The sequence below is a fragment of the Lepisosteus platostomus genome, chromosome 13, assembly GCF_059453375.1.
Source record: "Lepisosteus platostomus isolate fLepPlt1 chromosome 13, fLepPlt1.hap1, whole genome shotgun sequence".
NCBI lineage: Eukaryota > Metazoa > Chordata > Actinopteri > Semionotiformes > Lepisosteidae > Lepisosteus > Lepisosteus platostomus.
This window is the reverse complement of record NC_142623.1, coordinates 35,990,973-36,017,135: the sequence shown is the minus strand read 5'-3', so window position 1 is coordinate 36,017,135 and position 26,163 is coordinate 35,990,973. Positions and strand designations below refer to the sequence as shown.

General features: G+C 39.7%; 1 protein-coding gene across 26 annotated transcripts in view; it reads right to left on the bottom strand.

Moving 5' to 3' along the window:
• The window catches only part of LOC148650534 (protocadherin gamma-C5-like), a 216,054-nt gene that overhangs the window by 83,637 nt on the left and 106,254 nt on the right, over positions 1 to 26,163 (bottom strand). The window contains exon 1 of one of the 26 annotated variants that reach the window (XM_088604420.1): positions 22,758 to 25,373. The exons of 20 other annotated variants lie outside the window; for them this stretch is intronic. In XM_088604420.1, the coding sequence (XP_088460546.1) occupies positions 22,758 to 25,247 (2,490 nt within the window). In that variant the 5' untranslated portion in view covers positions 25,248 to 25,373. Of the gene's footprint in view, positions 1 to 1,648; positions 4,247 to 4,916; positions 7,519 to 8,429; positions 11,049 to 11,525; positions 14,136 to 17,303; positions 19,925 to 22,757; positions 25,374 to 26,163 lie in introns of those variants that run through there. 5 more of the 26 variants (XM_088604419.1, XM_088604426.1, XM_088604424.1 and 2 more) reach the window with 5 other exon arrangements.

The following is a 26,163-nucleotide window of genomic DNA, read 5'->3' as shown; positions in this document are numbered from 1 at the left end:
ATTCTGCTCTTTTTGAAAGGGATTTCCAATACCAATATTTATACTACTCTCCCCATCATTTTAAGCATATACATTAATTAACACCCATGTCTTCATCCCTGCTCATATCTGACCTACAGTAGTAACTATCTTTAAAACACTACAACCATATTAAAAATAATTGGAATAACTTTTTGAACAAATATAATACATATATCTAGTCTAAAATTAAAGTGATCAATGATTTATGATTGCTGTGCCCTCCTACTCACTAGCCTAGTCTGTCTAAACAGTAACTGTGAATCAGTGTGAATTTCCTACAGAGAGTGACTTACTCTTTTCTGTACAGAAGGTACTGTACAGAAGTACAAGGTACTGTACAGAAAGAGAGCTGCTCTCTTGAATGTATCTCTCTCTAACCATTTATATTTAGATTCCCCTGTTTAAGGTTATGCATTAGTTTGGTTCAGATAAGTACACAATACAGACACAATACAGATAACTTCATGGAAAAAAAGAAAACAAAGAATGTGATGGAAAAAAGCCCAATCAAAACATGTAAATGTTTTTACAAAAGGATAAACTCCATGCTGTACTCTCCTCACAAGACCTAAACAGGACAAAGCTCAAGAAAAGAGGAAACAATATCACAGTGTTACCAACACTTTCCCAATGGAGTTGCTTCATAATACAAAAAACTCATTCCCTTCCCCTTCTCACCATTCCATCTCAGTATTTACCATGTTACTCTCCCTCTCCAACTCCTTAGACTAAATTTATCACTCCTCCAGACTGTCAGCGATTCTTTCCTCAATCTGAGACCCCAGCTGCCTCACTCCCAGCCCATGCTTCACTGTTTGCTCAGCAGACATCGCCTCTTTTGAGGGTGTTTCTACTACAGAACTGTGTTTTCCCTGTTACAGCTTACAATTTCTAGCTTTATGCCTTTCATAACCACATTCTAAATGAAATGTACATTTCATTTGTTCCAAAGTGACAAAAACAATACTATCACATTAAATTAAGTCATTCTGTGTTATAGAATCCTACACAGCTGTCTCCTGAATGAAACAACATGTTTCAATTCTAGAGATCTAAAGCGATCATTGAGCTCCTAACATGATCTATCCATCTGTGTCCACTGTGTACTCTCACAAGCAGCTCATTCTGAAGAAACAGCAGGGTTTTCAACACAATCATTTTCTTTGCCAGTACTGCAAATGGCAAACAAGAGCCCCAGCAATTAAAACACCAGCCTGTTCTGCATATTTCTTTATTTAAAAATGAAAAAAACAGACTATACGTTAAACCCCTGCATCCCAATTTTACCTACCTCACCAGCACATGTTTCCACCAGGAACTAAGGAATTCAGATAACTGCAGCTTAACTCTTAACTGAGCTCCATTTCATGCAGTCATAGTGGACAAAAAGTCAGCCAAATCATGTAACAAGCCTCCTCAAAAGAAAAGTTTTATCATTTCAAAACCCTACACCATAGAAAAAGGGAAAAGAAAGAATCTAGAAAAAAAAGTCACTCACATCCACACATGAACCCACAGGCCACCATTCACACAAACAGAGAGAACTACCAGTGAGAGGGCAATATGCATCACATCAACTATGACTGAATAAGTTCAGTGGAATATGTACAGCACAACTAATGCTCACCTCCGCTGAAGACTCTGTTTTCTCTGCGGGGCTCTTCCTGTCCACATGTGGTAATGTCTCTGTGGCATCAACACTCACAAGGTTTTGGCTAACAGGTCGGATGTATCTGTATTCACTTTTCCCAGAATCAGTGGTCAAACAGACTTCATAATTGTACACGTGCTGCAGAGTTCCGGTTGCACCAACGTCTGCGTAACGAGGAGGATAATATGCACTGGGAATAACAGGGAGATTCCCACTGGACTCATAGAACAAACGCGATTGTCTCCATCGATAGATCTTCACTGATAACAGAACAATGATAGAAATAATAAAAAGAAAGGAAACTACAGCCAAAGACAAGACTAAATAAAAAGTCAGGCTGTCATTGTAATCCTTGTCCTGCGAAAAGTCTCCGAATTCCGAGAGCACTTCAGGGAAGCTGTCCGCCACCGCCACGTTCACATTCACTGTAGCTGAACGAGAGGGCTGCCCGTTGTCCTCCACTACAACAACAAGCCTCTGTTTCACAGCGTCTTTATCAGTGACCTGACGTAAAGTTCTTATTTCTCCGTTCTGTAATCCCACTTCAAACAGCGCCCTGTCTGTCGCTTTCAGCAGTTTATATGAAAGCCAGGCGTTCTGTCCAGAGTCAGCATCAACAGCTACAACTTTAGTGACAAGATAGCCAACATCTGCTGAACGAGGCACCATTTCAGCCACCAGAGAGCCATCAGTGTGCACTGGGTAGAGGACCTGTGGAGAGTTGTCGTTCTGGTCTTGAACGAGTATTTGAACAGTAACGTTGCTGCTTAGAGGTGGAGAGCCCCCATCCTGGGCTCTAACACGAAACTGAAAGGTTTTTATTTGTTCATAATCAAAGGAACGCACTGTGTGGAGGACTCCACTGTCTGAGTTAACAGATATATATGAAGAAACAAGTGCTCCGTCAATCTTTGTGTCTTCAAGTATATAAGAAATGCGCGCATTCTGGTTCCAGTCAGCATCCCTGGCTTTTAAAGTAAATATAGAGAGCCCTGGCGTGTTATTTTCATTGACATAAGCTGTATAGAAGCTCTTCTCAAAGACAGGGACGTTATCATTAATGTCTGTAATTTTTACAGTCAAGCTCAATTCGCTCGACAATGGAGGTACACCTTCATCAGTAGCTGTAATAGTTATATTATATTCTGGGCTTGTTTCTCGATCCAATGTGTTTTCAGTAACAAGACTATAGAAGTTATTTGAAGATTGTGTAATTTTGAACGGGATGTTGTCATTTATAGAGCACTGAATTTGTCCGTTAATCCCTGAATCTATGTCCTGTACATTAATAACGGCTATAACTGTACCAGGCAACGCATCTTCGGGAACTGAACTTGAAAATGACATAATGGATATAATCGGGCTGTTATCATTTATATCAATAATCTCAATTAGTATTTTACCAGAATCTGTGAGCCCGCCTTCATCTTTAGCTTGAATATTGAACTGAAATTGTCTGTCTTTCTCGAAGTCGATATGACCAGTCACTTTCACTTCACCAGTGCTTGGATTAATATCAAATATTTCACCTAAACTATCTGCACCATGTGATAATGAATATGTGACATGCGCATTCGACCCTTTGTCTGCATCTGAAGCACTTACTGTTGTCACTAAAGTGCCTTCAGGCGAATTCTCTGTTATTGACGCTTTGTAAATTCTCTGCGTAAACACAGGAGCGTTGTCGTTGGCGTCAAGTACTGTAATGTGTATTTTAACAGTGCCGGACATCTGCGGGTCTCCACCATCAAATGCTGTTAATGTTAAGTAAATCTCCTCTTGCTTTTCGCGGTCTAACTGCTTTTGTAGCAGCATCTCTACATATTTTGTACCATCTGGCTGTGAATGCAACTTTAAATTAAAATTATCCGATGGTTTAAGGCTATAGCTTTGGAGCGCATTCATTCCTACATCAGGATCCACGGCGCTTTCGAGCCCAAATCTCGCTCCTGGAACAGCTAACTCTGGAATTTCTAAATTAATTTCATTTCGAGGAAATGTAGGAGCGTTATCGTTTACATCTACGATTTCTATAGTGACACGATAAAATTCTATCGGATTATCTAGGACAATCTGAAAATTTACATTACACAGAGACGTCTTTCCACAGAGCTCTTCCCTGTCTATTCTTTCTTTGACTGCTAAAATTCCTTTATCTCGAATCAGCTCAATGTACTCGCCGCTGTCTCCGGTGAAGACACGGGCTCGACCGCTGACCAGCCTTTTAATATCTAAACCTAAATCTTGTGCAATATTGCCTACAAACGAACCCTTCGACGTTTCCTCGGGCACTGAATATCTAACATGGCTGGAAATGGCCTCAATAGAGCAGAGACTTAAAATGAAACACCGTACTTGCCATTTCATTGTCCAGTATATCATTCTCCTTGCGAAACTGAAGTAAACCAATCCCATATTATGCGCTGAAGTAAATATTGCGCTGTGTGTCAAAGCATTCCAGTGTCGATTCTCCCCACAGATATTAGTGGCTTTACTCTGTCTAAAACCGAAGTGGTTGTGTTATTCCAGTCTCTTTTCACAGTACATCCTCAGTATTAACTGTGAGCTGTTCTTTCTGCTCCTCCACAGCTACGCAATATTATGGGAGGTCCCCCCTGAGTCTGTCACCCCACTGATCAACAGCGGCACTTTGAGTCCATATTAAGAATTGCAAATACTTCACTATCTTTTTTCCCCGTTTGATCTTCTTAATCTTTCCATATTTTATTCCAACACTAATAATCAAATAATACTTTTATAATATATATTTATAATAAAAGTAAAAAAAAAAACTACAGGATTAGAAGTAGTAGATTCTAAACAGTAATAAACATATGGTTATTAAGAATCATAGAAGTATGCCTGACTTGCCACGGAGAACGAAAATAAGCCTCAAACGCTGTAACATAGGAAGTATGAGATAAAGCACTTCAAGAAAGCGCGGAAGGAGTAAAATAAAAGCATATTACAGTAGCAACAGCAACTATAATAATACTAATAGAGGAGGGTTATTATTATTATTATTAATAATAACAATAATAATAATAATAATAATAATAATAATAATAATAATAATAATAATATTCAGAACTACTTTCTGCATTAAATGTTAAGTCCGATAACCACAATTGCAAATTGACAATTACTGATGCACTCAAAACAATTCGAAAGGAAAATACAGAGATAAAAGATTACAATATCCAAATAGACGAAGCAAGTTTTCAGCAAAAAGGTCTCATCTCACCTCAGTTGAAATGTCAGTGGTGTCTAACGGGGTCTTCTCATTTTGTTCCCGAGGCATTGTCTCTGTGCCACAGTTGACAAGAGTTTGACTAACGGGTCGGATGTATCTGTATTCACTTTTCCCAGAGTCTGTTGTCAAACACACCTCGTAATTGTACACGTGCTGCAGAGTTCCTGTGGCACCAACGTCTGCGTAACAGGGTGGGTAATATGCTCCGGGAATAACAGGAAGATTCCCTTTGGAATCATAGAAAAAACGAGATTGTCTCCATCGGTAGAACTTCATCGATAACAGAACGATGATAGAAAAAATAAAAAGAAAGGAAACTACAGCCAAAGACAAGACTAAATAAAAAGTCAGGTTGTCGTTGTAATCCTTGTCCTGAGAGAAGTCAGTGAATTCCGAGAGCACTTCAGGGAAGCTGTCTGCCACCGCCACGTTCACATTCACTGTCGCTGAACGGGAGGGCTGCCCGTTGTCCTCGACTACAACAACAAGCCTCTGTTTCACAGTGTCTTTATCAGTAACCTGACGTAAAGTTCTTATTTCTCCGTTCTGTAATCCCACCTCAAACAGCGCCCTGTCTGTCGCTTTCTGCAGTTTATAGGAGAGCCAAGCGTTCTGCCCAGAGTCAGCATCAACCGCTACAACTTTAGTGACAAGATAGCCAACATCTGCTGAACGAGGCACCATTTCAGCCACCAGAGAGCCATCAGTGTGGATTGGGTAGAGAATCTGAGGATTGTTGTCGTTCTGATCTTGGACAAGAATGTTTACAGTCACGTTACTAGAAAGTGGAGGAGAGCCCCCGTCTTGAGCCTTAACGCAAATCTGAAAACCTTTTATCTGCTCGTAGTCTAAAGTGCGTACTGCATGGATGACTCCACTGTCAGAGTTTATGGATATATATGAAGAAACGGGCACCCCGTTAATTTCCGACTCTTGGAGAAAATAGGAAACACGAGCATTTTGGTTCCAATCAGCATCTTTCGCATTTAAGGATAAAAGAGACATACCCGGCATGTTATTTTCCATTACATATGCCGTATAAGATGCCATTTCGAAAACAGGGGTATTGTCATTAACATCTGATATTTTTAAGAATAACGTTATATTACTCGACAGAGGAGGCACCCCTTCATCAGTTGCAATAACAGTGATGTTATAATTAGGTTCTGTTTCACGATCTAATAACGTATCGGTCACCAAGCTATAGAATGTGTTTGAAGAAGATATTATTTTAAATGGCACGTTTTCAAGTATAGAACAATGTAGGAGACCGTTATTTCCAGAATCGAAGTCCTGCACATTAATAACAGCTATGACAGTCCCTGGCAACGCGTCTTCGGGTACTGAATTTGAAAATGACATGACAGATATAACCGGACTGTTATCATTTATATCAGTAACTTCAATTATTATTTTGCTGGAGTCAATAAGGCTGCCTCCGTCCTTAGCCTGAATGTTTAGTTGATAGTGCTTCGTTTTCTCAAAATCCAGTTGGTCAATTACTTTTACCTCACCGGATGTTGGGTCTAATTTAAACATTTCACTGACACTATCTGTGCTGTGCGATATCAAATATTCTACTAGCGCGTTTGATCCCTCATCAGCATCAGTGGCACTTACAGTAGTCACCAAGGTGCCTTTAAGAGCATTCTCTGCGACAGAACATTTATAATTTCTCTGTGTAAAAACAGGAGCGTTGTCATTAGCATCAACCACTGTAATGTGTATTTTAACTGTACCAGACATTTGCGGTTCCCCTCCATCAATAGCTGTTAATAACAGAGAAATCTCTTCTTGGCTTTCACGATCTAGCTGCGTCTGAAGAACCATCTCTACATATTTATTACCATTCGGCTGTGAATGCAGGTTTAAATTAAAATGATCTGAGGGTTTAAGGGTATAGGTCTGGAGAGTATTAACTCCCACGTCAGGATCCACCGCGCTTTCTAGCACAAATCGCGTTCCCGGCAGAGACAACTCACTTATTTGTAATCTTAATTCGGTATGAGGAAAAACCGGAGCATTATCATTCACATCGATAATTTCGACGGTAACACGATGGAACTCTATCGGGTTATCAAGAACAAGTTGAAAATGTATAGAACAAGGTGACGCTTGTCCACACAGCTGCTCTCTGTCTATTATTTCTTTGATCACCAATGTTCCTTTATCTCGAATCAGCTCAATGTACTCACTATTGTCTCCGGTGAAAATTCGAGCCTTGCCGCTAACCAGTCTTTTCAAATCTAACCCTAAATCCTGTGCAATGCTGCCAACAAATGAACCCCTTGCCATTTCCTCCGGTATAGAATATCTGACATGAGTATAAACCGCCTCAATGCAACAGAGACCTATAATGAAGTATCGTACTTGCCATTTCATTGTCCAGTTCGTCTTTCTCCTTGTGTTGCCAAAAAACATTAATCCCACTGTGCATACAGTATAACTAGATGAACAACTCTTCTATTTAATTCCAACACCGAATCTTTACACGTAGATGACGCAGGAGTGGTTTCGTTGTGATAAAAACACAGCGGTTATGTGTCATTGATCTCCGTTTTGTAATGCAGGTTCTGCACAGAATGTAAGCTGCTTTTTTTCTGTTACAATATGGGAGGGCCTTCTGAGATTGTTAAAACACAATTTCCCTGTCGATCAACAGCGGCACTCTGAGCCCATATGACGAACTACATTTATTTTTCTCTCTTTTTTACAAATTCAGAAAAATCTCCGTGCTTTTGTCATCAAATAATTTGTGAAACACGGGTTTTGCAACGTCTTCTGTCTCCTCAGTACTTTCATCTCGATGCTATCTATGATAGTCACAGCAACAACGAGCAAAATGCAACCCTCAGTGTTGGGCAGGGGGTGATTATGGAATCTTCAGAGGCACATGATGTCCCGAATATCTGATTTAATCTTTCCAGCCGAATATAAGAGTATAGTATACTTCAGAAGAATAACAGGCCGAACTGTGACTTTAGTCTGTTTTCCTCTTTTTTTGCATGCCTCTCACAATTATTCGGCTAAACCCAAAAAAGTTAAACTTATTTATATATAAATATATGGGTAAAATGAACATAATCTAATTATGAAAATACGAATATGCGAAGCATGCGAGTATTTAAAATTATTAAATAAATAAAACTGCAAGAAAAACAACACTGAGGATTATGAAAACACCAACAATAATTAAAATAACACAACTCAAACTACAGTAGCTGCAGAAACTGAACGATATTGTGAGTTTTTAATGCTAATTCCACAGCCTTTGATGTGCGTTAAGTAATAAATAACTAGGTAATATTAAGAAACTGGAGAATGATAGAAAAATCCGTGCTCAAAAAGGCGTGGATACGCAATATCGGTCATTTACAAATGATTAACAGTCGATTATGTTGGTCTAATTGCAGTTTCACTTTCATTTGGTTCAGACAGTTAAAAGGTAAAAAGAGCGTATTATAACAAAATCACTCATGAATTGATAAGGCAACCAATGCTCACCTCCATTGCAGTGTCCGTACTCTGAGGCGTGTGTTCTGCCTGCAAGCGCCGAATTGTCTCTGTACCTTTATCATCAACGTTCACAAGACTTTGACTATTAGGTCTCGTGTATCTATATTCAGTTTTCCCAGAGTCAGTGGTCAAACACACCTCGTAATTGTACAGGTGCTGTAAAGTTCCTGTAGCGCCAACATCTGCGTAACAGGGTGGGTAATATGCTCCCGGAATAACAGGAAGATTCCCATTGGCTTCATGGAACAAACGAGATTGTCTCCATCGGTATATCTTCACCGATAACAGAACGATGATAGAAACAATAAACAGAAAGCAAACTACAGCCAAAGACAAGACTAAATAAAAAGTCAGGTTGTCATTGTAATCCTTGTCCTGTGAAAAGTCAGTAAATTCCGAGAGCACTTCAGGGAAGCTGTCCGCCACCGCCACGTTCACATTCACTGTAGCTGAACGAGAGGGCTGCCCGTTGTCCTCCACTACAACAACAAGCCTCTGTTTCACAGCGTCTTTATCAGTGACCTGACGTAAAGTTCTTATTTCTCCGTTCTGTAATGCCACTTCAAACAGCGCCCTGTCTGTCGCTTTCAGCAGTTTATATGAGAGCCAGGCGTTTTGCCCAGAATCAGCATCAACAGCTACAACTTTAGTGACAAGATAGCCAGCATCTGCTGAACGAGGCACCATTTCAGCCACCAGAGAGCCACCAATGTGAACTGGGTAGAGAATCTGGGGATCGTTGTCGTTCTGGTCTTGGACAAAGATATTAACTGTCACGTTGCTGCTAAGAGGTGGAGACCCCCCGTCCTGAGCTTTAACATGAACTTGAAAGGACTTAATCTGCTCATAGTCGAAAGTGCGTATTGCGTGGAGGACTCCACTATCAGAATTGACCGATATATATGAAGATACTGGTGCTCCGTTCAGGTTTGATTCCTCAAGAATATAAGACACCCGAGCGTTTTGATTCCAATCAGAGTCTTTGGCTTTAACGGAGAATAAAGACAGGCCTGGTATGTTATTTTCCGTGATATATGCCGTATATGAGGTCATTTCAAAGACCGGGGAGTTATCATTAACATCTGATATTTTCAAAGTCAAAGTCAAAGTGTTTGAAAGAGGAGGCAACCCTTCATCATTGGCAGTAATAGTAATGTTATATGCTGAATGTGCTTCACGATCCAACATGCCATCGGTTACTAAACTATAGAAATTAGTTGCGGAGGATAATAATTTAAATGGGACGTTTTCATCTATAACGCAATGAACCTGACCATTGCTCCCAGAATCTGAGTCTTGTACATTAACAACAGCTATAACAGTCCCGGGTAAAGTATCTTCAGGTATAATATTAGAAAACGACATAACCGATATTATAGGAGTATTATCATTAATGTCAATAACCTGAATTAGGATTTTACTAGAGTCTATGAGGCCACCTTCGTCTTTGGCTTGGATATTCAATTCATAATGTTTGTTTTTCTCAAAATCTATCTGACCCGTCACACTCACTTCTCCAGTAGCTGGATTTATGCTAAAAATCTCACTTACACCCTCTTTAGTGTGTGAAATAGAATATGTAATTTGCGCGTTTGATCCTTTATCAGCGTCAGAGGCGCTAACTCTGGTCACTGCGGTACCTTTAAGGACATTCTCCATCACCGAGGCTTTGTACATTCTCTGAGTAAAAACAGGAGCGTTGTCATTAGCGTCTAGCACATCAATGTATATTTTAATTGTGCCTGTCATTTGTGGATCTCCGCCATCAGCTGCCGTTAACAACAACGAAATCTTCTCTTCTTTCTCTCGATCTAATGGTTTCTGTAGCACCATTTCTACGTGTTTACTTCCATCAGGCCGTGTGTTTACATTTAAATGAAAATTATCAGATGGTTTAAGCATATAGGTCTGCAGTGTGTTAACACCCACATCAGGATCTACGGCGCTCTCTAGCACAAATCTCGCTCCCTCAACAGCCTGCTCGCTTATTTCCAATTTCACCTCGCCTTTTGGAAAAACTGGAGCGTTGTCGTTCACATCTACGATCTCCACTGTAACACGGTAGAATTCTATTGGATTGTCTAGAACAATCTGAAACTGAAGATTACAAAGCGTCATAGTCTCACAAAGCTCTTCTCTGTCAATTCTTTCTTTCACAACCAATATGCCTTTATCTCGATTCAGCTCAACGTATTCGCTACTATCTCCGGTGAAAATACGAGCTCTACCACTGATCATCCTTTTAATACTCAGTCCTAAATCATGAGCAATATTCCCCACAAAGGAGCCCTTTTGCATTTCCTCCGGAATAGAATATGTAACATGGCTGAAAACTGCCTCTATACAACAGAGACTTACAAAGAAACACCGTACTTGCCATTTCATTGTCCAGTTCATTTTTCTCCTTGCGAAAGGAAAGCGCCAATATGCCGTATTGCGCATCATGATACCCGGTGTTCTCTATTATATCATTCCTGTGCACTCAATATACAGAGAAAATATCGGAAGTAAATGCGTTTCTTTCCAAAAAAGCAGCGCCTCTCTCTTTTAGTCCTTCATATGTACTCCAGCCTCCGTGTTCGCTGTGAGCTGTTATGCCTGCCTTTTCCACAGCACTGTAACAGGGGAGGTCCTGGTAAGGCAAAACTAACACAGAGCCGCCCTCCTGATCAACAGCGGCACTTTGAGTTCAAGTTCAGAACTGCGCAATCATTTCCTTGTTTTTTACACTTTAAATTCAATTTCGTAACGTATATTAATAATAATAATAATAATAATAATAATAATAATAATAATAAGACAATAGGTATACAAAAATGTGATTATTACACATTTCTCTGCTACACAAAGGTATTTTTTTACTTTTCATTAAGGAGTTCAAAACGGAATACAATATTATGTTTAGAAAATAAATTTCAGCGTGTTTGGGTAATATATTCTTCTCGGTTATACGTGTAAAAAGTTCTGAAAAAAATAAAAAAAGATAATATTTCATTTCAGGTAAACAATAATTTAGAGCGTACATGACTGCCTAAAAAATAGAAAGTAGTTAATGAAATCTCAGTTAAATGTCTTAATTCTCACCTCTGATTTTCCGTCGGTGTCTTCTTTTACACTGTTCTTCCTTTGCGCCATCCGCATCGTCTCTGAATCACTGACTTCAACATTCGCAAGATTTTGACTAACGGGTCGGATGAATCTGTATTCACTTTTCCCAGAGTCTGTTGTCAAACACACCTCGTAATTGTACACGTGCTGCAGAGTTCCTGTGGCACCAACGTCTGCGTAACTTGGAGGATAATATGCGCTAGGAATAACAGGGAGATTCCCTTTGGATTCATAGAAAAAACGAGACTGTCTCCATCTATAGAACTTCACTGACAACAGAACTATGATACAGGAAATAAAAAGAAAGGAAACAGCAGCCAAAGACAAAACTAAATAAAAAGTCAGGTTGTCATTGTAATCCTTGTCCTGAGAGAAGTCAGTGAATTCCGAGAGCACTTCAGGGAAGCTGTCCGCCACCGCCACGTTCACATTCACTGTAGCTGAACGAGAGGGCTGCCCGTTGTCCTCCACTACAACAACAAGCCTCTGTTTCACAGTGTCTTTATCAGTAACCTGACGTAAAGTTCTTATTTCTCCGTTCTGTAATCCCACTTCAAACAGCGCCCTGTCTGTCGCTTTCAGTAGTTTATATGAGAGCCAGGCGTTCTGTCCAGAGTCAGCATCAACAGCTACAACTTTAGTGACAAGATAGCCAACATCTGCTGAACGAGGCACCATTTCAGCCACCAGAGAGCCATCAGTGTGCACTGGATACAAAATCTGAGGAGCGTTATCATTCTGGTCTTGGACAAAAATATTTATTGTAACTTTAGAGCTTAAAGGCGGAGAGCCTCCATCTTGTGCTTTTACACAGATTTGTAACTCCTTAATTTGTTCATAATCAAAGGAGCGCACAGTATAGACAACTCCGCTGTCAGAGTTTACAGAAATATAAGAGGATACCGGTGTTCCACTGATTAGCGTGTCTTCTAAAAGGTAGGATATTCGGGCATTCTGATTCCAATCGGAGTCTTTAGCTTTAACAGAAAATACAGACAAACCTGGAGAGTTGTTTTCAGCAACATAAGCAGTATATGCAGACTGTTCAAATACAGGAGCATTGTCATTCACATCTGAGACTTTCAGAGTTAAGATTTTACTGGTCGTAAGAGATGGAGATCCTGAGTCTGTGGCATTTATTGTTATATTATATTCGGAAGTCGTTTCCCGGTCTAAAACTGCATCAGTTACCAAGGTGTAATAGTTAGTCAAAGATGATATTATTTTAAAAGGAAGATTGCGATTAATGGAACAACTGACCCGGCCGTTTTCGCCCGAATCTAAATCTTTTACGTTGATTATAGCCACTGTAGTTCCAGGTGCTGAGTCCTCGGACACCGGACTAGAGAAGGACATGACAGTTATAACTGGAGCATTATCATTGACATCAATTACCTCCACTACAACTTTACTGGAATCCGCAAGACCCCCGTGGTCTTTTGCTTCTACATTTATTTCATATATCTTTACTTTTTCAAAATCTATCTGACCAACTAAGTAAATTGCACCAGTGTTTTCATCTAAATTAAATATGTCTCTTACATTACCCTCGAGGTCTGAAAACGAATAAGTTACATGTCCGTTTGAACCGGTGTCTGCGTCACTTGCGTTAACCGTCGTAACTAAAGTATTTTTTAAGGCATTTTCCAAGACAGTAGCTTTGTACACTGACTGATTAAAGACAGGGGCATTGTCGTTTGCATCTAGAACAATGACATCTATATTAACAGTGCCAGACCGTTGCGGATTTCCACCATCCACAGCAGTTAATGTTAAAGAGAGTCTGGGCTGCTTTTCCCTGTCCAAAGGCTTCTGAAGCACCATTTCTGCATATTTTCCACCATTCGGACGCGCATGTTGCTTCAAAACGAAAATATCAAGAGGAGTTAAAATATAATTCTGAAGAGTGTTAATTCCTACATCTGGGTCCTGCGCGCTTCCCAATAAGAAACGCGCTCCCGGAACAGCTGATTCGCTTATTTCTAATTTTATTTCATTTTTTGGAAATTTTGGAGCATTATCATTAATATCCAAAATTTCAACTGTTACACGATGCAGCTCCATTGGGTTCTCCAGAATCACCTCAAAACTAAAGCTGCAAGGAGATATTACACCGCACAGTTGCTCTCGGTCTATCCTTTCGTTAACAACTAAAAGCCCTTTGTCTGTCTTTAGCTCGGTATATTGAGTGCTGTCTTCAGTCACAATACGAGCCCGGCCGGCTCTCAGTCTGTTCAGATCTATTCCCAGGTCTTGTGCGATATTCCCTACTAACGAGCCTTTCTTCAATTCTTCTGGAATTGAGTACCGAATCTGTCCAATAACTACCACGGATTTGCACAAACACACAATCAACAGCAGTACTTGCCATTTTAAGGTCCTGCAATTTTTTCTTTCCGCCAGTGCAGATCGAGTTAATCCCATCGTTTCCAAACTCTTCACCCCGATCGATTTCAATTCAGTCTTCAATGGTTTTACCCATCACTCCGAAATGATACAATGATAGAATAAATGCATGAAAATGTAGGAGATTGTTGTAGACGGAATCTGTTTCATCCCAGAGCTGTAAAGCGAGTCTGCGCGTCTTTCTGTATCTGTCTCTCCAGTACAGCGCAATAATATGGGAGGTCCTGCTGGCTTTCTGCTTAGATAATATTGCTCCATTGATCAACAGCGGCTCTTAGAGTACAAATAATGTACAACAGAAACTTGAAAATGCCGAACATGGTTTTAATATTGTGATTTCAATTCCGATTAGCTTGTATTATAAATAGAAGTCGGGGTTTATATATAATATAAATCCAATACAGAAAGATTAGTACTAATTCACTACACTTTAAAAACTATCTGCAAACCTCATAGAACTTTAAAAGAAAGGGTGAAAAATAGATCTTAAGTTATTGTAACATTAGTCATGGAAGTCTAAAGTATATTGTAGACATTCAATTTGTAAACATTTTCCAAAGCTAAATAATAAAAATAAGATGTCTGAAATAATTTTGCTTTCAATACAGCAGGTTTTCATGTTTTTAGTGCCGTAAAGTATCGTATAATACAATTAATTTGAATGTACAAACTTATCCCGAGTGTACAATGTTTAATTCACTAAAACATTAATTTTAACATCTAAATATGCGACAGCAATTCCAAGAAACGGGCGTAATTCATTATGAACTTTTGACTACTTGGTCTGACATACTTCTCAGCACCAGTAGTTAAACAAACCTCGTTATTGTACACGTGCTTAAATGCTTTAGTTGTTCCAGCGTCTGCGCAACCAGGAAGATAATAAGGTCTTGATTAACAGGAATATTCTCTTATTCCTCTGTTTCAACAATAAGCTTCTGTTTCACAGCATCTTAATCAATATCCTGGCGTAAAGTTCTTCTTTCTCCGTTCTGTTATCGCACTTCAATCAGTCACCTGCCCGTAGCTTTCAGTTGTGTAATTGAGAGCCAGGCGTTCTGTCCAGAATCAGCATCAACAGCTATAACATTAGTGACAAGATAGCCAGCATCTGCTGAACGAGGCACCATTTCATCCACAGGAGAGCCACCGGTGTGCACTGGGTAGTGTATCTGAGAAGGGTTGTCGTTTTGGTCTGGGACATACATTTTCGTAGTAGCCTTAGTTCTCATCGGTGGAAAGCCACCATCTCGAGTTATAAGCTCAGCTTTACAGTCTTTCATTTTTTGTTTTGCAATCAAAAGACTGCACAGCATAAATAATACCACTGTTAGAGTTAACATAGACGATGGAAGAAGAATTGAAAATAATGCCGGTGTTCAACTAATCGTCGATAAAGTAAGAAATACTGGTTGGAATCTCCGTTTGTGGCTTTAAATGAAAATATAGACAATACTGGAGTATTATTGTCTGCAATAAAAAATTGTATCTACTACAGTATGTTCAAAGTTGAGTGAATTAACAGGCACATCTGTACTGTTACTTTAAGACTAAACCTATTGTTACCGGAGAGAAGCAGCGAGCCTGCGCCTGTAGCAATTACTGTAATGACCCATCTCTATTTACATAGAGAGAATACATTCTCCCTATCTAAAACTGTGGCTGCTGTCAGCATGTGACAAAACAATTAAGGACGATTAATTGGATTAATTAAAGAACTCACCTCGCTATTTCCGCGGAAACTACTGTAGGTCTTTTGCTTTAATAACACTGCAGTTATTGTTGTTCCGGTTGAGTAATCAGCAAGCACCGGACTTTTAAAAGACATTGTAGTCATTACTGGCTCATTGTCATTTACACCCCAAACCTCAATGATAACTTTACTTATGTTGTTGAGGCCCTTCAAAACTTTGCTTTCTTCTTCGATCTCATAATATCTGACCAGTGCTATCTTACCGGTGATTTTACCTACGTTGTACGTGAAACACAAACGCAACATCATATTAAAAGTTTAACAACTAATACATAAACAATCCATTCGATGCGGTCTCTGCGTTGCTTGCGACATGGAATACTGTATATGAGAGAGACTGACGGATCTACCATGATAAAAATCCCAGGGCGTTTCTCGAAAAAAGTAGGGGTGTAACCCCGGCATCCTGGCCAAATTTCCCATTGGCCCTCACCAATCATGGCTTCCTAATAATCCCCATCTATGAATTGGCTTCATTACTCTGCTCTCCTCCCCACTGAGAGCTGGTGTGTGGTGAGTGTTCTGGTGCACTATGGCTGCCGTCGCATCATCCCGGTGGATGCTGCACATTGGTGGTGGTGGAGGGCAGTCCCCATTACCTGTAAAGCGCTTTGAGTGGAGTGTCCAGAAAAGCGCTATATAAGTGTAAGCAATTATTATTATTATTTTAATTATTATTATTATTGTTAAAACAGAAAGTTCAAAATATTCTAATTTCACTAATACCTTAGATATTATTGGAATCATTGGAATGTATTCAGAGTGATACGTAAGAACATGTGTGCATTTTTATTGTATTTGTTTTATTCTATAAAGGAAATATATAATAAGCTACATTAATATTGCTAGCTCTGCATCTACTGTAAAACATTAAGACGTAGCCTACTGTGCATTTTGCCTTAGAACAATACGCACTAAAAGAACATAATATTCACGGGTATATGCCTGAACTGAAGTCGATGGAACTAGACGCTAAACGTTTCAAATTATTATGTCATACCAAATAAAAATAGACCATTTAAGCCATCGGATAACTGTATTAGAAAGAGTCATCACAGGAGGAATTTATACATATCTTGTTTTGAAAACCAATTAAAACCAAACTTAAATTCAAACCGATTTGAAATGGTACAACTTTATAGAACTTTAAGTAAAAATATATTACTTCTACTTAAAAAAAAGTATTAACAACAATCCCTTATGAGAAAGCCACTGCTTGCTTGCAAGGGTGGATCCGATCTTTTTTCGGAGGTAAGTGATTTATAGCTGAACATCAAACTGAGAAGCCAGTCCATAGTAGGACACACACAGACACAAAAAACTGGGACGATTCTGAAACAGCATTGGAGATGTCTTTGAATGTGGCAGGACACTGCTGACCCAAAGAAAATTCAATAGGACCCCATGGAAAAACGCACTTAAAAGCGATAAATTCAGGAATCTAACTCAAAAACAAAGAGGCAGCGCAAACTACTGTGCTGTCTTGCCTTTTGGAATAACATCATCAATACAAACATAATGTAAAGCTTTAGTTTAATCAATTAAATGAATTGCTGAAATCGGTAGATTTCCTGAATCTTTCAGGGAACACTCACCTCTACTGAATCTGTGTCATCTATGAGATTCTTCTCCTTCTGCACATGCGGCAGAGTCACTGACCCGCTGGCATCAGCGTTAAGAAGAGTTTGGCTACATGGTCGGATGTATCTGTATTCACTTTTCCCAGAGTCTGTTGTCAAACACACCTCGTAATTGTACACGTGGTGCAGAGTTCCTGTAGCACCAACGTCAGCGTAACGGGGAGGATAATAAGCGCTTGGAATAACTGGGAGATTCCCATTGGATTGGTAGAACAAACGAGATTGTCTCCACCGATAGATTTTCACTGATAACAGAACGATGATAGAAACGACGAAAAGAAAGGAAACTACAGCCAAAGACAAGACTAAATAAAAAGTCAGGTTGTCGTTGTAATCCTTGTCCTGGGAGAAGTCAGTGAATTCCGAGAGCACTTCAGGGAAGCTGTCCGCCACCGCCACGTTCACATTCACTGTCGCTGAACGAGAGGGCTGCCCGTTGTCCTCCACTACAACAACAAGCCTCTGTTTCACAGCGTCTTTATCAGTGACCTGACGTAAAGTTCTTATTTCTCCGTTCTGTAATCCCACTTCAAACAGCGCCCTGTCTGTCGCTTTCTGCAGTTTATATGAGAGCCAGGCGTTCTGTCCAGAATCAGCATCAACAGCTACAACTTTAGTGACAAGATAGCCAACATCTGCTGAACGAGGCACCATTTCAGCCACTAGAGAGCCATCAGTGTGAACTGGGTAGAGAATCTGAGGAACATTATCGTTCTGGTCTTGGACAAAAATATTTACCGTAACTTTGGAGCTTAAAGGCGGAGAGCCTCCATCTTGTGCTTCTATACAAATTTGTAACTCCTTAATTTGTTCATAATCAAAGGAGCGCACAGTATAGACAACTCCGCTATCAGAGTTTACAGAAATATAAGAGGATACCGATGCTCCACTGATTAGCGTGTCTTCTAAAAGGTAGGAGATTCGGGCATTCTGATTCCAATCGGAGTCTTTAGCTTTAACAGAAAATACAGACAAACCTGGAGAGTTGTTTTCAGCAACATAAGCAGTATATGCAGACTGTTCAAATACAGGAGCATTGTCATTCACATCTGAGACTTTCAGAGTTAAGATTTTACTGGTCGTAAGAGATGGAGATCCTGAGTCTGCGGCAATTACTGTTATATTATATTCGGAAGTCGTTTCCCGGTCTAAAACTGCATCAGTTACCAAGGTGTAATAGTTAGTTAACGATGATGTTATTTTAAAAGGAAGATTGCGATTAATGGAACAACTGACCTGGCCGTTATCACCAGAATCTAAATCTTTTACGTTGATTATAGCCACTGTAGTTCCAGGTGCTGAGTCCTCGGACACCGGACTAGAGAAGGACATGACAGTTATAACTGGAGCATTATCATTGACATCAATTACCTCCACTACAACTTTACTGGAATCCGCAAGACCGCCGGGGTCCGTTGCTTCTACATTTATTTCATATTTCTTTACTTTCTCAAAATCTATCTGACCAACTACATAAATTGCACCAGTGTTTTCGTCTAAATTAAAAGTTTCTCTCACATGACCTTTCAGGTTGGAAAACGAAAAAGTTACCTGCCCGTTTGAACCGGTGTCTGCGTCACTTGCGTTAACCGTCGTAACTAAAGTATTTTTTAAGGCATTTTCAAAGACTATCGCTTTGTACACTGACTGATTAAATACGGGGGCATTGTCGTTTGTGTCTAGAACAATGACATCTATATAAACAGTGCCAGACCTCTGAGGATTTCCACCATCCACAGCAGTTAATGTTAAAGAGAGCCTATCCTGCTTTTCCCTGTCCAAAGGCTTCTGAAGCACCATTTCCGCATACTTGACACCATCCGGACGCGCATGTTGCTTCAAAACGAAAACATCAAGAGGAGTTAAAATATAATTCTGAAGAGTGTTAACTCCCACATCAGGGTCCTCCGCGCTCCCCAATAAGAAACGCGCTCCTGGAGCAACCGACTCGCTGATTTCTAATTTAATTTCTTTCTTTTGAAACGACGGGGCATTATCATTAATATCCAAGATTTCAACTGTTACACGATGCAGCTCCATTGGGTTCTCCAGAATCACCTCAAAACTAAAGCTGCATGGAGATATTTCACCGCAGATTTGCTCTCGGTCTATCCTTTCTTTAACAACCAAAAGCCCTTTGTCTGTCTTTAGCTCGGTATATTGGGTGCTGTCTTCAGTCACAATGCGAGCCCGACCGGCTCTCAGTCTGTTCAGATCTATTCCCAGGTCTTGAGCGATATTCCCTACTAACGAGCCTTTCTTCAATTCTTCTGGAATCGAGTACCGAATCTGTCCAGTAACTACCACGGATTTGCACAAACACACAATCAACAGCAGTACTTGCCATTTTAAGGTCCTGCAATTTTTTCTTTCCGCCAGTACAGATCGAGTAAATCCCATCGTTTCCAAACTGTTCATCACGATCGATTTAAATTCGTCTTCAAGGATTTTGCCCATCATATAGACATGATACGGAAAATGATCAAATGAATGAAAATGTTGGAGAGTGTTATAGACTGAATCTGTTTCATCCCAGAGCTGTAAAGCGAGTCTGCGCGTCTTTCTGTATCTGTCTCTCCAGTACAGCGCAATAATATGGGAGGTACTGCTGGCTTTCTGCTTCGATAATATTGCTCCATTGATCAACAGCGGCACTTAGAGTACAAATAAAGAACAACAGATATTGAAGAAGCCGAATATGAATGTAAGTTGAAATCTATTATATTTGTATTCTAACGTAATGCATTTCCGCTTACCGCGTATTATGAAAATAAGCAGGGTATTATATGAAACATAAATGTCTGTTATAAAACTATCAACTTTAACTGTCAGTACAGAAAAGATTAGTAGAAAGGATCTGCAAACATGAATGCACTATAAAGGCAAGGCTGAACATTTGGTCTTAGATAATATTAACATATATCAACCATGCAAATCTAAAGTATATAGTGGACACTTTTCACTGGGCACTTTTCACACTTTAGTAATACTTAAAAAACTACTACATTTTATGTAGTAAAAATAAAGTTAGTTGTATTTTTATTCAGTATCGTTTTGTGTTTGCATTGTATAAAAATATCATTCTTTACACATAATGTGACAACTCAAACCTGAGTAGATACGATACCTGTCACAATAAAAATTCTGCTGTTACAAATGTAAATTAAAAAACATTTTTAAATGTCGCTCACTTGTAAGGTAGGACCAAAGCGATCTGTTTATGTGTTATGTTCTTTTTTATATATATAATGCGGCAAGGATTCCGATGAACTGGCATTATGAATTAAGAACATTTGACTATTGGGTCTGACATACTTAAGATCCATAACTGTACACGTGCTGAAGAGTTCGTGTAGCTGCAGCTTCTGCATAAAGGGAAGGATAATAAGCGCTTGCAAAAACAATTAACATCCCATTTACAGTAATTAATAGAACAAACGCGATTGTCACCATCGGTGCAAATTCACTAAGAGCAGGACTACGACGGAAAATTATAAAGAGAAAGGAGACTACCGCCAAAGACAAGACTAAATAAAAAGTCAGGTTGTCGTTGTAATCCTTGTCCTGTGAGAAGTCTCCGAATTCCGAGAGCACTTCAGGGAAGCTGTCCGCCACCGCCACGTTCACATTCACTGTAGCTGAACGAGAGGGCTGCCCGTTGTCCTCCACTACAACAACAAGCCTCTGTTTCACAGCGTCTTTATCAGTGACCTGACGTAAAGTTCTTATTTCTCCGTTCTGTAATCCCACTTCAAACAGCGCCCTGTCTGTCGCTTTCAGTAGTTTATATGAGAGCCAGGCGTTCTGTCCAGAGTCAGCATCAACAGCTACAACTTTAGTGACAAGATAGCCAACACGTTCTGCTCTTGTACATGCATATTTAAAGTAGCCATAGTGCTCAGTGGTGGACATCCACCATTTCGAGATAAAACTTTAAATCCTCAGTCTCTCATGTGTTCATAAGGAAAAAGTCTGCACTGCATAAATAACACCACTATCATAATTAAAAGAGATGATGAAGAAGTGGAAGTCTCATTCACCAATTTATCATCGATAGAGCAAGAAATGTGAACCTTATGGTTGGTGTTCAAATACGTTGCTCTCAACGAAAATAGGGACAATCCTGGAGAGCTGTTCTCTATAACAAAATCATTCAATCTTCTGTGTTCATGAATGATGGTAGCAACATGCATATCTAATACTTTAAGGTTTAGTTTTTGCGGCGGGAGTGAGAGGGCTAGTCTCAATTTGAAGCGATTATTGTAATGTTCTATTCCGATAAACTCTATCTAAAATTGTATAGGCTACCAGAGTGTGATAGGACGATTAAGGGCAATTTTATTTTAAAAGGAAGATTTAGATTAATGGAATAACTCACCTGAATCTAATCTATGTCTTTTACATTAATTATAGCTTTTGTATTGCCGGGTGAGGAATCACGGGATTTGTGAAAGACATTGCAGTTATAATTGGTTCATTGTCATTTACATCAAAAACTTCAACGGTAACTTCACTTGTGTTGTGGAGGCTTTTCAGAACTTTGCATTCTTCGTCGATCTCATAATATCTGACCTTTTCAAAATCATTCTAGATAAAACACACCGTTGACATTATCTTAAAGCTTTGTAAAAGAAAATATTAACAATCCAGCCGATAGGGTGTCTGCGTCGCTTGCGTTATGGATTATATGGGAAAGACCAACGGATTTCTACTGCAATCAAATTGATCAACAGCGGCTCTGAGAGATCAAAACAGAAACCGCAAAACCTTGTCATTGTACACATACATGAGACAATATTGTATACGTCGGATTCTATTCCGACTGATACTTAATAACATTTAGAAATATTTAATATATTTGTGTTATTATATAAAGGGCCTATTCAATAAACTATAAACGTAATGCTAACTCTGGATCTAAGACCAAAACCAAGTATTCTTCTCTGCATTTTTCTACACAATACAAACTTAATTTTAAAATATAAAGAAAACAAAAATTCACGAGTATACAACTGAATTTCAGTCGATGAAGCTAGACACTAATCATATTTTTGTTTTTCAAATTATGTCATAGCAAATATAAATACACCATTTTAGACACCGGATAACCCTATTAGAAAAAGTAATCACAGCAGGACAGACATACAGACTGGGAGAAATCTGAAACACCAAATGAGAGGTATTTGGAATGTAGTAGGAAACCAGGGCCCCACAGAAAATTCACGACGATACACTTGAAGGAGGCAGGTGCAAAACTGAGGAAACGAATGGAGAGGCAGCGCTAATTAACAACCTGTCCTGTCTTCAGGAATGACAACAACCACGGAAACATTAAAAACAATACTCTATTAATTAAGCTAATTGCTGAAAAGACCAGTTTCGCCAATTAATGCTTCAGTGAACACTCACCTCTACTGAATCTGTGTCATCTATGAGATTCTTCTCCTTCTGCACATGAGGCAGAGTCACTGACCCGCTGGCATCAGCGTTAAGAAGAGTTTGGCTACATGGTCGGATGTATCTGTATTCACTTTTCCCAGAGTCTGTTGTCAGACATACTTCGTAATTGTACACGTGCTGCAGAGTTCCTGTAGCACCAACGTCAGCGTAACGGGGAGGATAATAAGCGCTCGGAATAACGGGGAGATTCCCATTGGATTGATAGAACAAACGAGATTGTCTCCATCGATATATCTTCACTGATAACAGAACGATGATAGAAACAATGAAAAGAAAGGAAACTACAGCCAAGGACAAGACTAAATAAAAAGTCAGGTTGTCGTTGTAATCCTTGTCCTGTGAGAAGTCAGTGAATTCCGAGAGCACTTCAGGGAAGCTGTCCGCCACCGCCACGTTCACATTCACTGTAGCTGAACGAGAGGGCTGCCCGTTGTCCTCCACTACAACAACAAGCCTCTGTTTCACAGCGTCTTTATCAGTGACCTGGCGTAAAGTTCTTATTTCTCCGTTCTGTAATCCCACTTCAAACAGCGCCCTGTCTGTCGCTTTCTGCAGTTTATATGAGAGCCAGGCGTTCTGTCCAGAGTCAGCATCAACAGCTACAACTTTAGTGACAAGATAGCCAGCATCTGCTGAACGAGGCACCATTTCAGCCACCAGAGAGCCATCAGTGTGCACTGGATACAAAATCTGAGGAGCATTGTCGTTCCGGTCCTGGACAAAAATATTTACCGTAACATTGGAGCTTAAAGGCGGAGAGCCTCCATCTTGTGCTTTTACACAGATTTGTAACTCCTTAATTTGTTCATAATCAAAGGAGCGCACAGTATAGACAACTCCGCTGTCAGAGTTTACAGAAATATAAGAGGATACCGGTGTTCCACTGATTAGCGTGTCTTCTAAAAGGTAGGATATTCGGGCATTCTGATTCCAATCGGAGTCTTTAGCTTTAACAGAAAATACAGACAAACCTGGAGAGTTGTTTTCAGCTACATAAGCAGTATATGCAGACTGCTCAAATACAGGAGCATTGTCGTTCACATCTGAGACTTTCAGAGTTAAGATTTTACTGGTCGTAAGAGGTGGAGATCCTGAGTCTGTGGCAATTATTGTTATATTATATTCGGAAGTCGTTTCCCGGTCTAAAACTGCATCAGTTACCAAGGTGTAATAGTTAGTTAACGATGATGTTATTTTAAAAGGAAGATTGCGATTAATGGAACAACTGACCCGGCCGTTTTCGCCAGAATCTAAATCTTTTACGTTGATTATAGCCACTGTAGTTCCAGGTGCTGAGTCCTCGGACACCGGACTAGAGAAGGACATGACAGTTATAACTGGAGCATTATCATTGACATCAATTACCTCCACTACAACTTTACTGGAATCCGCAAGACCCCCGTGGTCTTTTGCTTCTACATTTATTTCATATATCTTTACTTTTTCAAAATCTATCTGACCAACTAAGTAAATCGCACCAGTGTTTTCATTTAAATTAAATGCTTCTCTTACATTATCTTTCAGGTCTGAAAACGAATAAGTTACATGTCCGTACGAACCGGTGTCTGCGTCACTTGCGTTAACCGTCGTGACTAAAGTATTTTTTAAGGCATTTTCAAAGACTATTGCTTTATACACTGACTGATTAAAGACGGGGGCATTGTCGTTTGCATCTAGAACAATGACATCTATATTAACAGTGCCAGACCTTTGAGGATTTCCACCATCCACAGCAGTTAATGTTAAAGAGAGCCTATCCTGCTTTTCCCTGTCCAAAGACTTCTGAAGCACCATTTCTGCATATTTTCCACCATTCGGACGCGCATGTTGTTTCAAAACGAAATTGTCAGGAGGAGTTAAAATATAATTCTGAAGACTGTTAACTCCCACATCAGTGTCCTCCGCGCTCCCCAATAAGAAACGCGCTCCTGGAAGAGCTGATTCGCTAATTTCTAATTTAATTTCCTTCATTTGAAACGTTGGAGCATTATCATTAATATCCAAAATTTCAACTGTTACACGATGCAGCTCCATTGGGTTCTCCAGAATCACCTCAAAACTAAAGCTGCAAGGAGATATTACACCGCACAGTTCCTCTCGGTCTATCCTTTCTTTAACAACCAAAAGCCCTTTGTCTGTCTTTAGCTCGGTATATTGGGTGCTGTCTTCAGTCACAATGCGAGCCCGGCCGGCTCTCAGTCTGTTCAGATCTATTCCCAGGTCTTGTGCGATATTCCCTACTAACGAGCCTTTCTTCAATTCTTCTGGAATCGAGTACCGAATCTGTCCAGTAACTACCACGGATTTGCACAAACACACAATCAACAGCAGTACTTGCCATTTTAAGGTCCTGTAATCTTTTCTTTCCGCCAGTGCAGATCGAGTAAATCCCATCGTTTCCAAACTGTTCACCCCAATCGATTTCAATTCAGTGTTCATTGGTTTTACCTATCACTCAGATAGGATTCGAAAATAGAATAAATGCATGAAAATATAGGAGATTGTTGTAGACGGAATCTGTTTCATCCCAGAGCTGTAAAGCGAGTCTGCGCGTCTTTCTGTATCTGTCTCTCCAGTACAGCGCAATAATATGGGAGGTCCTGCTGGCTTTCTGCTTCGATAATATTGCTCCATTGATCAACAGCGGCACTTAGAGTACAAATAAAGAACAGCTGAAACAAGGAAGCCGAATGAGATTGTGATTTGAAATCCACTGATTTCTCAATTTTAATGTAATGAAAGTTTCGATAAACTCGCACTATGAAAATAAGATGGGTTTTCTATGAAATGTAGATGTCTTTAATAAAATGATCAATCTAAATTGTCAGTACAGAAAAGATAAGTAGAAAATCTGCACACTTTAAAAAAAATATCTGTAATCCTGATAGACTGTAAAAGCCAGACTGAACTACAGGTGTTAAATCATTTTAACATATGGAAATAATGAAAATGTAAAGTATACTGCAAAAATTAAAGTTATAAACAGGCCCTACGAGTGGGGCAGGAGGGCCATTTGGCACAGGCCTCAGCTCACAGGGGTGCCTCACCTAAGCCTTGGGTGCATTGTCCTCCATTTTAACCCTTTGGCTGTGTGGCTCGACTTGAGTTGAATTTTGATCTTTATCCATATACTGTGATTCTCGACTGAAGTTCATGGCTGTGAAAAAACATTCCCCTTTCAGTGCTGAATCTACAATTCTTTAAAAGTTTCAAAACACCTGCCTTAATCTTCCCACCATGCCATTCTTTACATTAAGGTATGTTTTACCCCTTTTCCCAAACCATGAGGGGGCATCACACCGTGAAATGGCCTAGGTCTCATCTGAACTCTCAGAGGCCCTGGTTATATACACTT